General features: G+C 33.9%; 1 protein-coding gene across 5 annotated transcripts in view; it reads left to right on the forward strand.

Moving 5' to 3' along the window:
* BCLAF1 (BCL2 associated transcription factor 1) overlaps positions 1-13,737 on the forward strand; it is a 29,321-nt gene extending 15,584 nt beyond the window's left edge. For 2 of the 5 annotated variants that reach the window (XM_046004813.1, XM_046004814.1), the window contains exons 8-13: positions 201-285; positions 2,675-2,850; positions 3,995-4,175; positions 5,259-5,405; positions 10,762-10,974; positions 11,142-13,737. In XM_046004813.1, the coding sequence (XP_045860769.1) occupies positions 201-285; positions 2,675-2,850; positions 3,995-4,175; positions 5,259-5,405; positions 10,762-10,974; positions 11,142-11,147 (808 nt within the window). In that variant the 3' untranslated portion in view covers positions 11,148-13,737. Of the gene's footprint in view, positions 1-200; positions 286-2,674; positions 2,851-2,981; positions 3,145-3,994; positions 4,176-5,258; positions 5,406-10,761; positions 10,975-11,141 lie in introns of those variants that run through there. The other 3 variants (XM_046004815.1, XM_046004816.1, XR_006818302.1) reach the window with 2 other exon arrangements.
* Positions 13,738-14,789: the final 1,052 nt, after the last annotated feature.

The following is a 14,789-nucleotide window of genomic DNA, read 5'->3' on the forward strand; positions in this document are numbered from 1 at the left end:
TTTTTAATTTATTTCTAATGGATACAGTTTTTATTTCTTAATTGTTTATTTGGAATTAGATTAATAACCTTTCAATGTGAAAGTTCATTTGGGAGAGGAATAACTGTCTAGTTATTTCCTTTATTAAAATGGACAGTTCTGAGGAATTTTTTGAACCATAAAGTTAATGTGACTACAAACAGACTTTATTTTACATTAAGGAGAATTGACATCTCTCCGAGTGCCCTGAGGAAGCACACTCGTTTAGCAGGGGAAGAGAGAGTTTTTAAAGAAGAAAATCAAAAGGTATGTTTGGAGTGGACATTTTTTTTAATGTTATTGTTTTCAACTTAGTTAATGATATTACATATTAAGTGTAGTTTATGTAGACAAAGTTTGTTTGCAGAGGTCATCTATTTTTAACTTGTAAGTAAATGCATTTATGGTAGTGTATGTAGTGTTTTTCCTAAAAGAAATTAAGCTGACACTATACTATGTATCTAAGTAAAACCAAAAGTAATTTTAAAAATGATAATATTTGAAAGGAGAAATTCGTTCTAAGCAAAGTCTAAAGAATCAAGCAGTAGAAAAAATTATAAAAGCAAAGATAGAAATTATAGTAGAGTTTTTCTATAAAGTTTTGGGGTTAAATGAGCCAGAATAAATATTCCTTGATTTATATATGCCTAAATTAATATTTCTAGGTTTCTCACAGCAAGAACAAGAAGTAATCCCCATGCTTCTGGGCATGTTTGATCTGGACTAAGAAATGAGCTTTCTAAGAACTGATTTACAAATGAACATTTGGAATGAAAACTATTGGAATTTTTGTGGGTTGGGGAAGAATGTTTTTAAACTTGAGAGAAGGACCTGTGAATGTTGGGGGAGGGGAGGTCTTTGGAATAGAATGACTCTTTTCAAGGGGATTCTGATACATTCTGTTGATTTGAAATTGGTGTTTTCTAGGTAGACTAGTCCATATGGCAGGCCATATGGGTCTAATAGAAATGTAGGGACAAGTAGAAAAGGAACAACTGTCCATTGTAATGAAAAGATTAGGGGAGTTGGAAATGCTGCTTGGTTTCAGTTTTGGCTGTAGCCAAGTATTTTTATGATACTTGGAAGATAATTAGCCCCTTGGACATTTTGGTTTTCTAATCAGAAAAATGAGACCACATGTTTTGCAGACCTAAATAGTTGTGCTGTTATGAAAACACTGGCACTTTGATTTCCAGAAGCTGTTATTAATAGTTGTATAATACAAATACTTTAATAGGGTATCCTGTTGACTTACTAGATACGAAATTTAGAGCTTAAAAGAAAGTGGTCTCTTTGTAGGGGGCATACTGATTTTGGAAAAACAGATTCTGACAGGTGAATACTAATCTTGGCTTTTACTTTCAATGTCTTGGGTTCAGTGTTGGTTTTGTTTTGCCAACAATTTAGTCTTTCCTGGTGCTCTTGACAGAGTGAGTATCTTGTTTCTTTCCTCATTATTCACCAGATTTTCATCTGGAGGAGAGAATATAGTGATTACTTATGGATGGACAAGGATATGACATTGCTTTTTATCCTTCATTTTCCGATCTGAATGGATAATTAATACGTTTTAATTAATGTATATAGTTTTGGAGTTTATAAAGTAGTTTTACTTAAATTATCTTGTTACTTGTGGACTTGGTAATACCTAAGTGAAAAAGGAAGGTTTTTGCTCTTGATTAGACTTTCTTTGTTACCCAGGGAGCAAATAGGTGAGTAGTTGATACCATTTAGAGATATACTTTCAGTCTTACGAATGCTTATGAATATCGTAGCTAGATTTCCCAGAGTAAATACTTCATATTGTTGAATACTAGCAAGGATGTCCACATTGCTTAGCATCTTACTGATGTATAATTTTTCTTCATTCCTAGATGCCTCTTTCCATCTTCCTAAATTATATAGTATTTGAAAAAGCAATGGAACAAGAAGGAGGTGAATTGTGACCCAGTTAAACTAATGTCCGTTGCAATACCTGAATTGAGAAAGGGCAGTATATTGGCCCAAGATACTGAGTACAGGATTGGGAATATTCTCTTTCTGGCTTTGTTTCTACCCTTATTGAAGCTTACTTGGTTTTATTAATCATACTCCACTTGCATGTTATGGAAATTACACAATTCTTCCTTTTGAAGTGGTTTTTATTGGGTTGGTCAACTTACTGGGAAGAGCTTGATGACAATGAGGCTTAAATAATGAGAACCATTACTTTAGGATCCCTTAACTTTATAGGTAGAAAGCTATCCCACAACTACAGATCGAGTATAACCTCTGTCATTGTTCAGCTATTTAAAAAAAAAACCCTTTGAAAGGGATGAGTGACAATGAGGATGTGCTGAGTGGAAAAATAATTACCTCATTCTACTGTACAGAGTTTCTTATGGATTGCTTTGAACAAAAACCTACTACACTGTCAAGATAATTAGCTTTTCATAACTTCCCTAGTCCTGTTTCACTATGTATACAAATGTCTGGTCAAAACAACCAAGCATATTTTTTAATAAAACTAAAACTAAGTGTGGAAGTAGTATTTCATGGTCCACTCTTCTCTGATACTAAAATGCCAGTTTAGAAGCTGGCATAAAATTTGGCTATTATATATATATTTTTTCTTATATCTGTCCTGAAATCTGTATTTTACATTTGTCTTTTATAGGGAGATAAAAAATTAAGGTGTGATTCTGCAGATCTTCGGCATGACATTGATCGTCGGAGAAAAGAAAGAAGTAAAGAACGGGGGGATTCCAAGGGCTCCAGGGAATCCAGTGGATCAAGAAAGCAGGAAAAAACTCCAAAAGATTACAAGGAATACAAATCTTACAAAGATGACAGGTAATTGTTAAAACTGTGAGTTAGGTTTTAGCTTCTAATTAGCCTTTAATAATTGTCAGCTTAATTGCTTTCAATTTTGACTGTGTAATCGAATGTTTAAATTTAAACAATTAAAATTATTTGTTTTACAGCAAAAATGTATTTGTCTTTTACACGGCTTATGGTGGATGAGGACAAAAACTTTGGAATAGCAAGCTAACACTGAAAAAAAAAATGACAAATTAATGTGTCCTATTATCCAGGCTACATCAGGAGGTTGGACTTCAATGCAGTGCATTTCTAGAAACAGTTTGTGTAAGAACTTTGGTTCGTTATGCTTGATTCCGCACTTTTTCAACTCATAACACCCAGAGTACAAGAATTTTAAACTGATAATCTAGTGGTTTAACATGGGAGAGATGGGGGGGAGGAAGGACTAGTTTTTATGAAATAGCAATGTGTATTTATCTTTCAAAGTAATGTTTCCATGGATACTGTTAGCAGTGGTAAGAGTTACGCAGGTATGACCTTTTCGGGTGTTGCATTAGAACCATACAAAATTGATCATCATAGAGTCAAATAGTAGGAATACTCAGTATCATAGATAATCGTTTTCTTGCTATTCATTAGGTAAATGGTGGATTTTACTTGTGTTTTTTTAATTTATGGCTGGTATTTGTATGTCATGCTTTTTATTTCTATAATGGAGTTACGGCCCAAACCATACCAACTGTTCTCACCCAGGGTGTACAAACTGCAGTCATTTTGAAACTTGGCCTTAAGAACATTCTTAACTTTTTCCTACTCTTCTTTTCCTTTCCTTAAAATAACATCAACAAAAAAGTTAAAAATTTTGAAGAACTGAACCTTATTCTTGAAGTTTCCAGACTGCTAGTTTTTAACTGGCAGGCTATATAGCATGTTTTTCAGTAGTTATGTAAAAAAATTACTGAAGGAGAATGGAAACAGACTGTGTCAAAGTTTAACACCCAATCATTCTAGTTATGTAATAATTTTAATAGGGGATAGTTTTTTTTTTTGTTTTTTTTGTTTTTTTTTTTTTTTTTTTGACTTGAAAAATATCCGTTTTATTATAAGATTCAGCAGGGTCTTCATCTTTTTTAAAGTAGCACATATTTTTTTGTTTTCTTTGTTTATTTTGCAGTAAACATAAAAGTAGAGAGCAAGATCATTCTCGATCTTCATCATCCTCAGCATCACCTTCTTCTCCCAGTTCTCGAGAAGAAAAAGAGAGTAAGAAGGAAAGAGAAGAAGAATTTAAAACGCACCATGAACTGAAAGAATACTCTGGCTTTGGAGGAGTTAGCCGACCACGAGGAACCTTTGTAAGTAGTAGAAATACCTTTGATTTGTTGGTAGGACTTGACATAATAAGCACTATGCATAAGGAAAGTTAAAAATACGTGATTTAGTTGTTGTTGTGAGTCATTACTTCTACAGTCAGAATTAGTCTTGGAAAGTGAAGTGGTATTTGATTTATCTTCAAGATAAGCCATTTAAGGGTTGGAAGGAGGGGCTGGAGCTGGGATGATGCTTTCTTTGTGTACAGCGTAAAAAATAAGTGTTTTTGTCTAATTCTAAAAAAATTTATATATATAAACTAGATTTTTAAACTTCGGGGTCAGTATCTTTGCATAGTGCATAAAGACCCAAGAGTCAAGTAAAGTTATTGATTGAGATTCAGTTCTTTAATTAATTAGTTTTTGAAAAGATACCTTAAGACATTTAAAAAAAACCCTAGTCTCTGTATTTACAATTATTTTTATTTTGCCTGTTTTGCCTTCTAGTCCTTGCTTATATGTGTATCATCATAGAAATCATAAATTTTTCTTTTTATTCTACATAGCATACACATTATCCCCATATTTGCATAAATTTGTTGTAATTATTTAATGACTTCATAGTAGTGCATCTTCCAGACTCTTCAATTTCTATATTCAGATTCCTACTGTAAGCAAGTATCCAGTCAGTTATTAGTAGGGTTCATTAATTAGATCATTTAGGAAAGAGAAGAGCTTTGATTATATAGTGATAGGTGTAGTTGAACACTTGGGACTCCTGTGATTGAAATTCAAAGAAATAGACAACTCTTTCAGCTAGTAAAGGTGAAAAGAACCAACTTTATTATTTAAAAATACTAGTTCAGGTCGTGAAAGTGCAGTCAGTATGCTAATACTTAGATTGACTGCATTTCTTCTTAACCTTTCCAACTTTCAGTAGGCAGAATTTTTTGCTTATAATATCAAATATCAAATAGCCACCCTTTTTATCCTCAGTGGCTATGAGATTGAAATTTAGGAAGGAAATTAGGGACTATGTTTTTTTTGTTACTGCAGTAAAATTAGAGTTTGCATGTAACTAAATACCTTTTGATTGCATTACTAAACAATTTTGTTAATGTTAATCAGTTTCGAATTAGAGGCAGAGGAAGAGCCAGAGGAGTTTTTGCTGGGACAAATACTGGTCCAAACAACTCAAATACTACTTTTCAAAAGAGACCGAAGGAAGAGGAATGGGATCCAGAATATACCCCAAAGAGCAAGAAGTACTTCTTGGTGGGTGTTAGAAATCTGTGTTTATTTGGTTTGCATTAATTTTCAAAGCATACTGGGTGAATAACATTTGAGTACAGGTATCCACTGCTGTGAGAAGTTTTCACCATAATGCAGGAAACCTTTTAAAAATTCATTACCCAGATGATTTGAAGTTTTGAAAATGTGGGTCCCTTTGGTCCTGTTTATACTTCATTGATAGCACCTATAGGCTGATCAGGGTAAATTTTAAAATGTACCTGATTTGATAGCCACATTCAGAGAAGAACATTAACATATATTTCATGTCTGTCTATAAGACAATGACAGTTACAGAAACTTCTCATTAAGATTTACCTTTCACCATCACAGTTGCCTGTTTAAGTGAAAGACAAAGAGAATTCTTTCACAGTACACGTAATTAAGGATCTCAGGGAGGCTGTTTACTTCCATTGGAAGAAAAGGAAGATGGAAAATTACATTGGAAAAGTTGCTAGCTACACTAATGTGGTGCTTCTTTGTGATATAATGCCTTCTGAGGTAGTTTTCTAAGAGATGGAACTAGAGGATGTGGATCCTGAAAGAGTTTCTAGGTAACAATGGGAATTTTGTGCAGTTTGACATGGGAGAAAAGGGTCCATGATTACAGACACTTTAGAAAATACCAAAACTACTATCAGAAATACTTAACTTTTTATAACAGCTTTTCAGAGAAGTCATGTTTCAGAGACTGGTTCTGAAGATTAGTTGTTTTGCAGAAGCAAGGAGTAAAATAATTTATTGGATCATGTCTTTTTTATTTGGCTTTTTATGAATACACCTGAATACCCATAACTTACCTGCTAAGTGAGAGGAGAGAGCTATATGCTGAACTAGGTCTATATTGTTTGAAGAATGGCAGTCAAATTAATTGCTATTTGACTGTCTTGGGTACTTCAATGACCAAGGTCTGAAAAAATTTTTAAAGTGTATTATGAGTAAAGTTTACTCAATACGTGCTCTCTAAGGGGAAATATAAGCTTGTTTGAATTGGGTGAGTTGACCATGTGGACAGGGAAGGACATGTTATTCAGTTATAGGAAAGTTTAAAAGATTGATCTCCTTTTTGATTTAAGAATTTATATATTCACAGACTGCTGTTTATACTAGGTACTATGAATGCAAAAACAAATCATGATTTCAGTTCTTGGCTGGAACAGATCTAGAAACAAATGTTCTAAATACATGTGGATTTCCTCCAAAGCAGGAAATGGAGGATTATTTCAAAGGAGAGAGTGATTTGGAGAGCCTTCTTAGAGGAACTGGGCTTGAATCTTGAGCCTGAAAGATAGGCAGGTATACTGCAGATTGCAGCAGTGAAACATCTTGAGATAGAACTCTATGGCTAGATGGTTGGTTTAAGTTTGGTAAAATTAAGAAAAAGCAGGAGCCAAGTTGTAGAAGGCCATAATATCTTTACAAATTTGGGTTTTAACCAGAGTTTAGAAAAACCATGGTTGTACAGACAGATCTGAGAGTTATTGATTGTTGGAGCTAAGGGGTTAGATATTAGAAAAGTTAGGTAACATTTAGGAGGACTTAGGGACCCTGTATGTAAGTTGGATGTTGATAGTGAGATGAAGGGATCTCTGAGATAGGGGATACAGAGGAAAGAACGCAATTTGAGGAGATAATTAAGTTCTGTTCTTGAAGTGCCGGGGAGAATTTAAGTGCAGTTGTGCAGTGGGTTGTTGATAAGGGAGATCTGTGGAGAGAAAAAAATCTAGAAGGACACAAAGCCAGATCACGCAGTCGAAAGAGATTAATAGACCACCCTGTCAAAAAGCGGGATAAGGAGTGATAGTAAAATTGCCACATTGTTCATTAAAAAAAAAAAGCAAACAAACCCAGAGGAGACCACATGTTAAAGGTCGGAAAGTTAAAAGGGAAGTCAGAGGTGAACAAGTTGATGGTAATTATTTAATACTTTCGAATGTGTTACAAATACTTAATTTAGTCCAGACCTTCATTTTTCTATGGCATTCTTTCAGAATCTGGTGTTGTAATTGGGACATATTTTAGTTTGGCATTTAGGTGGCAGTTTTACTGATTTTTTAAGAATTTAGCAGCTTAAAAAAAAAAAAAAAAAGAATTTAGCAGCTTACAAGTAGCAGTAACATTTTATATGTTGCTATTCTGGGCTATATTTAAAAACCTTCATTTCTATATAAAACATTTTGTCAGAGACTGATGTTCACAAGAAGTAAAATTAAAATGTTAATACATTTTTTCTTACAAATCTATTCCCATAGTTAATTTTTTTGGTTCTTAATTAATGAACCATTGAAATGACAGCTCTAGTTTTTTACATGGATATTTAAATTTAAAAGATTTTGCTTTTGCAGAGATATTTTATAGATTGCTACTACTAAAAGTAGAAATGTAAACAGAAGTATTCAGAAGAGATGAAGTTGAAAATCTACAGATGTTCCCTTAGGTTCTTTCAGAATAATTGACATACATGAAACTTTTGGTGTTCATGAAACGTTAATAGTTAGTAGTAATAATAACAGTGTAACATTTATTGAGCATATGTACTATGCTAGGTAGGTGCCTAAGTGTCTTACATATATAAACTTACTTCATGCTTACAAAAAATCATTTTGAGATGTGTCCTTTATTCCACTTTTACAAGATGAAAAACTGTGGTACAAAGGTTGACCAAAGTTACATGCCTAGTAGAATAGGGGTCTGGATTTAAACCCATGCCTTGCGTCCATGAACCAGATTCTGAAAGCACCTGATCATTCGTTCTCCAGTATTGAGTAATAGTAATGTTTGTTGCATTCTTTTCTTGAACTTTTCATCTCTGATTTTGGATTTATGCAAAGATACGGTAATGTTTCTAATAATAAGTACTCCAGGAAAGATAATCTTATCTTAGAACCTGAAATTCTGTGGAGGGGTGAGTATGTGAAGAGTTGGAGCAAGTGGGAAAGTACTGAAGTGGACAGGTTCTCAGTGTTGATGTTGTCTTCTGAGGAAGAGAAAAATCCTGGTGGGGAAGAGGATTCAGAAGGTCTTGTTCTTTTTAAGATTATTTACTTGAGAGCGGATGGACACGTGGAGCAGGCAAGGGCAGAGGGAGTGGGAGAGAGAATCTTGACCAAATTTGCTGAGCGCAGAGCCAGATGGAGAGCTCCATCTCAGGACCCTGAGATCCTGACCTGAGCCAAAAATCAAGTCAGATCCTTGGGGGATGGAGCCACCCAGGCGCCCCCAGAAAGTCTTGTTCTAATACGGCCTCCTTTATGTGTTTTGTATATCGTAAGCATCTCACTTCTCTGACCCTTTATCATGTGAAGTAATTTTTAAGAATTGTAGGACTAAAATCTTGGAAGTTAGAATATGAGGATTAAGAATTCGTATGCTTAGCATGAAAATGTCACTTAGCTGTCAGGATACCCTGACAAAAGTACAGTGTGATGTAGCTGCTGTTTTCTTTATATGGTGTCAGATCATTGGTTATTTAAAGGTAATGGCTAGTTTAACTCTAGTGTTTGGCTATGCCTCTGCTTTTTCTATTTCTGTAACTATTAGTTGCCTTATGGTAATCATTTACTGCCACCAGGATACCTGGGAAATGTATTCTGTGGGTGATGGGCCTGAGGAGTAGTGGAAAGAACCAGTTTTGTGTCCTTGGACAAGTAACTCAGTTTTTCTGCCTCAGTTTCTTTATATCTAAAGCAGGATTAGTAACAGTATTTTGTAGGGTTCTTTGAGGATTAGATGAGTAAATACATGGAACGTGCTCCTTATTATCACCACTGTTTGAGTGCTTGCTTGTCACACACTGGGCTGGGCACTCTATAGATTAATACTATGTTCCTTCACAGCTGTCTCCCATTTTTAAAATGAGGAAGTCACACAGCCTCTGTTTAGAAACATTTAAACCCATGCCTCTGACTCCAGAACCCGTTTGCTTCTTCCCACAAATGCATAGAATACTGTGTAAACACAGAAACAAACATAAACTTTAGAGTTTGTGCTAATATCCAAGGGAGCCTGAAATTATGTAGTTGTGTGGGTATGATTTTGAGTGACGGAGTATTTTAAAATATTTCAGGTTTCTGTTAAACTTTCTGATACTCTGAAATCTACACTTTTCGATAGTTCCTAAATTGATTTTTTTATGGAGTCTCACACACCTCTTGCTAGTCACTTCTCATCAGTTTGGTAAAGATAGGTTATTGGAAATTGGTAACTGTTCTTTTGTATGGTGTGTTACTTGTGTAACTGAGCTTTGCAGTTCATGCCAGAAGGGTGATGGTATTACATGAATATGCACAAAAGCACGTTGTGTTGTGGAAAAGGTGCTAATATCACATAATACTTAATAAGAAAGGTTTTAGTGACTTGACAGCTGGTCCAGGTATTCCATTAGTTATGAAATATGCAACATTGTTTGCATTATACCTGTTGTGTCATTAAGGGTCATTATTTTGCTGTATTTTCCATTTTTTTCTCTAGGTGATAAACTTGAGAGTTTGAGGTGGACAGCAGTTTAATTACATTATAGGAGAACCTTGGTTTTTTCTGTATTTTGGGATGTAATACACATCTATTGATCCACAAAGTAAAGTGCTTTTCAAGTTTGCAGATTGTTTTAATTAATGGAACAGTTTGTAATTTGAGGACTATCTGTACTTGGATATAGTTAATGAAAAATTAAGGTTACAGTAATAACTAACTAAAAGTAATAAAAAGCTATAGTACCTCATGTTGGTTAAGAAGAAATAAGTTGAGCTATTACATTAGGGACCATCTGGTCATGATTAGGCATGTGAAATTCTCTAGCGTAGAAGATAGATGTGTTAGATACATTGAGTTTTAAATCTCAGTAGGATTTTAAGATCTGTTCCTATTCGTAAGGTATAATTTATACCACTTACTTAACAAATTTTATAGTTTTGTAATGATATTTTTATGACTTTTTAATGTCTTTATGACTGGTAATTTTTGGGAAAACGATTGGTTATTTTAACTCAGTTACATGCAGTATATTAGTCAGTGGAGTTATATTGAAATAATGGAGATCAAAAAAAGGTCAAAACTTGGAAATTGGCAGTAATTTGGCAGTTGAAATCCTCCAAAAAGTTGGATAGCTCTCAAAGCTTGGGTTATAAAGCAGTAAGATGCAATTATTTGTTTTCACAATGGAAAATATTTTTGCCGAAAACTTCAGTGTTACTGGTTTTGTTTTAATGTGTTTTAGAACATTACCAATCTTACATACCCTGGTCTTCAGAATATTTATACCATGACTGTGATTGTGGGCATATGATCATTTTCCCTTTAAGAAAGAGATTTTAGTGATGATTTTTTTTTAACCTCTCTGTAGCATGATGACAGAGATGATGGTGTGGATTATTGGGCCAAAAGAGGAAGAGGTCGTGGTACTTTTCAACGTGGCAGAGGGCGCTTTAACTTCAAAAAATCAGGTAGCAGTCCAAAATGGACTCATGACAAATACCAAGGGGACGGAATTGTTGAAGACGAAGAAGAGACCATGGAAAATAACGAAGAAAAGAAGGACAGGCGCAAAGAAGAAAAGGTAGAAAATTTCAACTTGTTAGTGATTCTGACACATTTTCTTCAGTGTGGGTTTGGTGGGCCAGTTAACTATTTCATTTTTAGGGACAATGGTTATTATGGATCATTTTCACTCCATATTTTTGGTAATCTTTTTTTTTTCTCTCTCTTTCTCTCTCTGTTTTTTAGGAGTAATAAATCTGAAGTGAGATTGCAACAGAGAGCAGAACTTGCACCCACCATTTTTTTACCTGATTTTTGTTTTCAAATAAGAATGTAAGCATTTTACTTAAATTTTACTGTTTGCAAGTAGTCAATAGAAATTTTGTTTTGTCTTCAAATATCTTGAAAAATAGTAGACTGTATGTTGAAAATTGTACTGAAATAAAGTAGAAAATTGTTAACGTACCATATTTGTAACTATCAACTTTTAAAAAATACTTTTACTGTTTTTGTTACATGCATTGTAATTCGCTTTGTCTATAAGATATGGTCAAGTACAGCTCTGTGAAAGTTCTGATTCTCTTCCTTCCCTGTTCGTTAATGTTTATTCTGAAGTAAACGTTAGCTCTACATACAAATTCCTGAACAGAAGTTTATAGAGACCACACTAATTATTTTAACTGTGTACATCTGTTTAACATTCTCCTTAATTCAAATGCACTACATTGCAGGGTGACTAATTTTTGAGGTGTACCACAGAAAAGGTTTTTACTTTGGTAAACTAAGGTAGTTTAACATGTCAGCAGATGTTTAAGAGGAATAAAAAGCTTTACCAATAACTAAAAAGTACAGGCTAGTAAAAGATACACAAGTATGAGGGGTTTTTTTTGTTTGTTTTTTTAACTGAAAGCAATGGCCTATAAAAACTGATCCTTCACTTTTTGGGCTCAAAATTCAATGTTCTCTTTGTATTCTTATTTGAAAGTTTGAGTCATGGTCTTAGATATCAGCTAATCCTTTTGAGAGAGGAACTGGTCTATAATAATACAAATAAAAAAATCCATTCCTACCAAATGTATTACTTTAAAGAAAACAGAACATAACCTGTAATCCTGGTCTTGGTATGGAAGAGGATTATCCTGCAGAATAACTTGATACATTAGAAAGGTGTACCTGATTTCATATCTTTCATATTTATTTGAGCTTCTGGACAGCTGAAACATTAGTTTGTAGCCTACCGTAAGGAAAAATAGGTAAACAAAACATTGTTCATTAGTAGTATTTTAAGTAACTTGTTTTTCAATAAAAAATTTTGGCAGGAAGTTTGTTGTAGTATTGGTCTAACTTGGTTTTACTTTTTCCCCTATTTCAGTTGCAATTTATAAAATGGCTTTTCCTTTTTCTTCCCGAGGGTTCTATTCTTCAAGTAGATACTCTTTCAGATGTAAATTACCTTTGTTTAAGCTGATAGTTCTTAAGATGAAAATCCAAAATAGTAAATTTCAGTATTAAGTTTGTCTTGCTCTATGAGCATAATATAAAATTAGTCAAATTTAATTTGTTAATTCAGCATCCAAATGAGTTGCATACGTTTGCATTAAAAGAAGGTAATGCTTATTCTGTTAGTGTGAACTTTGAAAGATGTTAAGTACATGAATCTTTCATCCTCACTTGATTTGCGGTGCTCCAAGCACCGTGATTGCAGCCAGGGGCATTTGCTAACTAAGAGGGAAAAATATGAAAACAAAACTTGATATATGTGATGTATATGGCCCTGGGATCTTTAGTATTGCATGATTTCTCCTATTTTGTCTTTTCTGAAATTGTTACAGAGCAGAGGAAATACTTTCAGAGCAAGTTTGTATTGCATTAATCAGGACACAGCTAATTTCTCCTAGTCAGAATACTACTTAATTACATGCTAAAGCAAATGAAGATGGATTTAATCTTCAACACAGGAGAATTTTCACAACCATTTTATTTTATACAAATAAGTTTAGCTTTTATTTTAACAGTTATTACTTGGTTAGATACTGAATTTCTGTGCATGACTATAAATGTGCAGTTTTGTTTTTCCACTTAAGACAATAGGAAAATGGGAATTTGCTGAGAAACTATTTAATAGGGAGTGGGAATAAAGCTCCTTAAATCCTAACAGCAAGTTATATCTTAAATGCAGATGCATTGCTTTAACCCAGATAGAAACATGATTTGGTTGCTTTTATTCTATTAAACAAAATTGAGGAAGGGATTATACTAGAATTTAGTAGGAAGGGTGATAGAACTCTGCAATAGGATGCCATTGTGGATGTTATATCTTTTTCAGAGCCAAGCATATGAAAGCCTCTGTTGTGTTTTTTAAGCCACAATTTAACTCCACACTTCACAACATATTATAAAGCTGAATGGTTCCTCTTGGTAAGGAATTTTGTTAACAAATGGCAGAAAATAGTAACTTTGATACCTGCATTAACAGACTTCCTTTTGCCTAGAGAAGGAAAATAAAAGTGAACCAAAGGATATTTCCAGAAAGGATTAAGAAAGCTGTTTAAGAAGGCCATGACTCAGTCCTTACTTAGGTGTGTATACCTTTCAACATCCTAGGAATTTTAATATAAAATAGCAAAAAATGTTTTTCTAATTGCATCCAACTTTAAGAAATTATTTGTTCCCTTTTGTCACAGTTAAAATCAAGTGTTGGGAATTAAATTATAATTTGAGTAAAAATATTACCCAATACAAATGAATGTAGATGGCTAAACGATTCTTACTCAGTGTGATGTATATTGCAACAGGGACCCTTGTAAATTGTCATATGCCAATAAAATGTCATAAGTGGTAATAGCCGTTGTTTGTTTACCTGATTTTGAGACTATTTCTGTGTCTGTTCTATACAACTGATTTCTATGGCCTATTTATATGAGTTTAGAATACCAGCTCCTCTGTTGGTAAAACTACTGGTATGTTGTGGCTTTTGGGGGGGCTAATAAGTACTTTATAAAACTCCTGAAACCCCATTTACTGTTTTGTTTTGTTTTGTTTTTTTTTAATTTTATAGTGGATAATTCTGTTAGAGAATACAGGAATTCCAGATTTCTAGTCTAGTCCTCCAGTTCTTGTGTTAATACAGGAACTTGTTAGCCATAATATTACAAAGAATCAGCATTACTTCTCTTTTTAAAAACTATAATGGGCATTAACTAAGGTTGGGTTTTCTTTGGTCAGACTTGTTCATTTTGAGTAACATCTGGTATAATTCTTACCATGCCCCTCTTAGAAATTTATTCGAAATATAAAGTGGACCATTCTGTCAACTTTAAACAAAAGCATTTTCACAGAAATTTATGTGCTAAGGCAAATACATTTTGTTTAATAAAATGACAAATTATCCTCTTAAAACTTTGTTAGACAAGTAAGAGCTTTCGGTGGATACTTAATGAATTGTACTGGTTAATTTTAATGTTCTGTACCAGTTTCCTTCCTTAAATAAAGTATGCTTATTTGTTAGGGACCTTTAACTTTTTCTTGCTCTAAGGTTTACGTAGGTTTTTTTTTTTTTTTTTTTAATTTAATTTTTTCAGTGTTCCCAAGATTTCATTGTTCATGCACTACACCCAGTGCTCAATGCAGTACATCCCCTTCTTTTTTTTTTTTTTTCCCTTTTTATTTATTTATTTTTTCAGCGTAACAGTATTCATTCTTTTTGCACAACACCCAGTGCTCCATGCAAAACGTGCCCTCCCCATCACCCACCACCTGTTCCCCCAACCTCCCACCCCTGACCCTTCAAAACCCTCAGGTTGTTTTTCAGAGTCCATAGTCTCTTATGGTTCGCCAGTACATCCCCTTCTTAATACCTACCACCAGGCTCACCCATTCCCCCGACCCCCCTCC

The sequence above is a fragment of the Meles meles genome, chromosome 5 (assembly GCF_922984935.1).
Source record: "Meles meles chromosome 5, mMelMel3.1 paternal haplotype, whole genome shotgun sequence".
NCBI lineage: Eukaryota > Metazoa > Chordata > Mammalia > Carnivora > Mustelidae > Meles > Meles meles.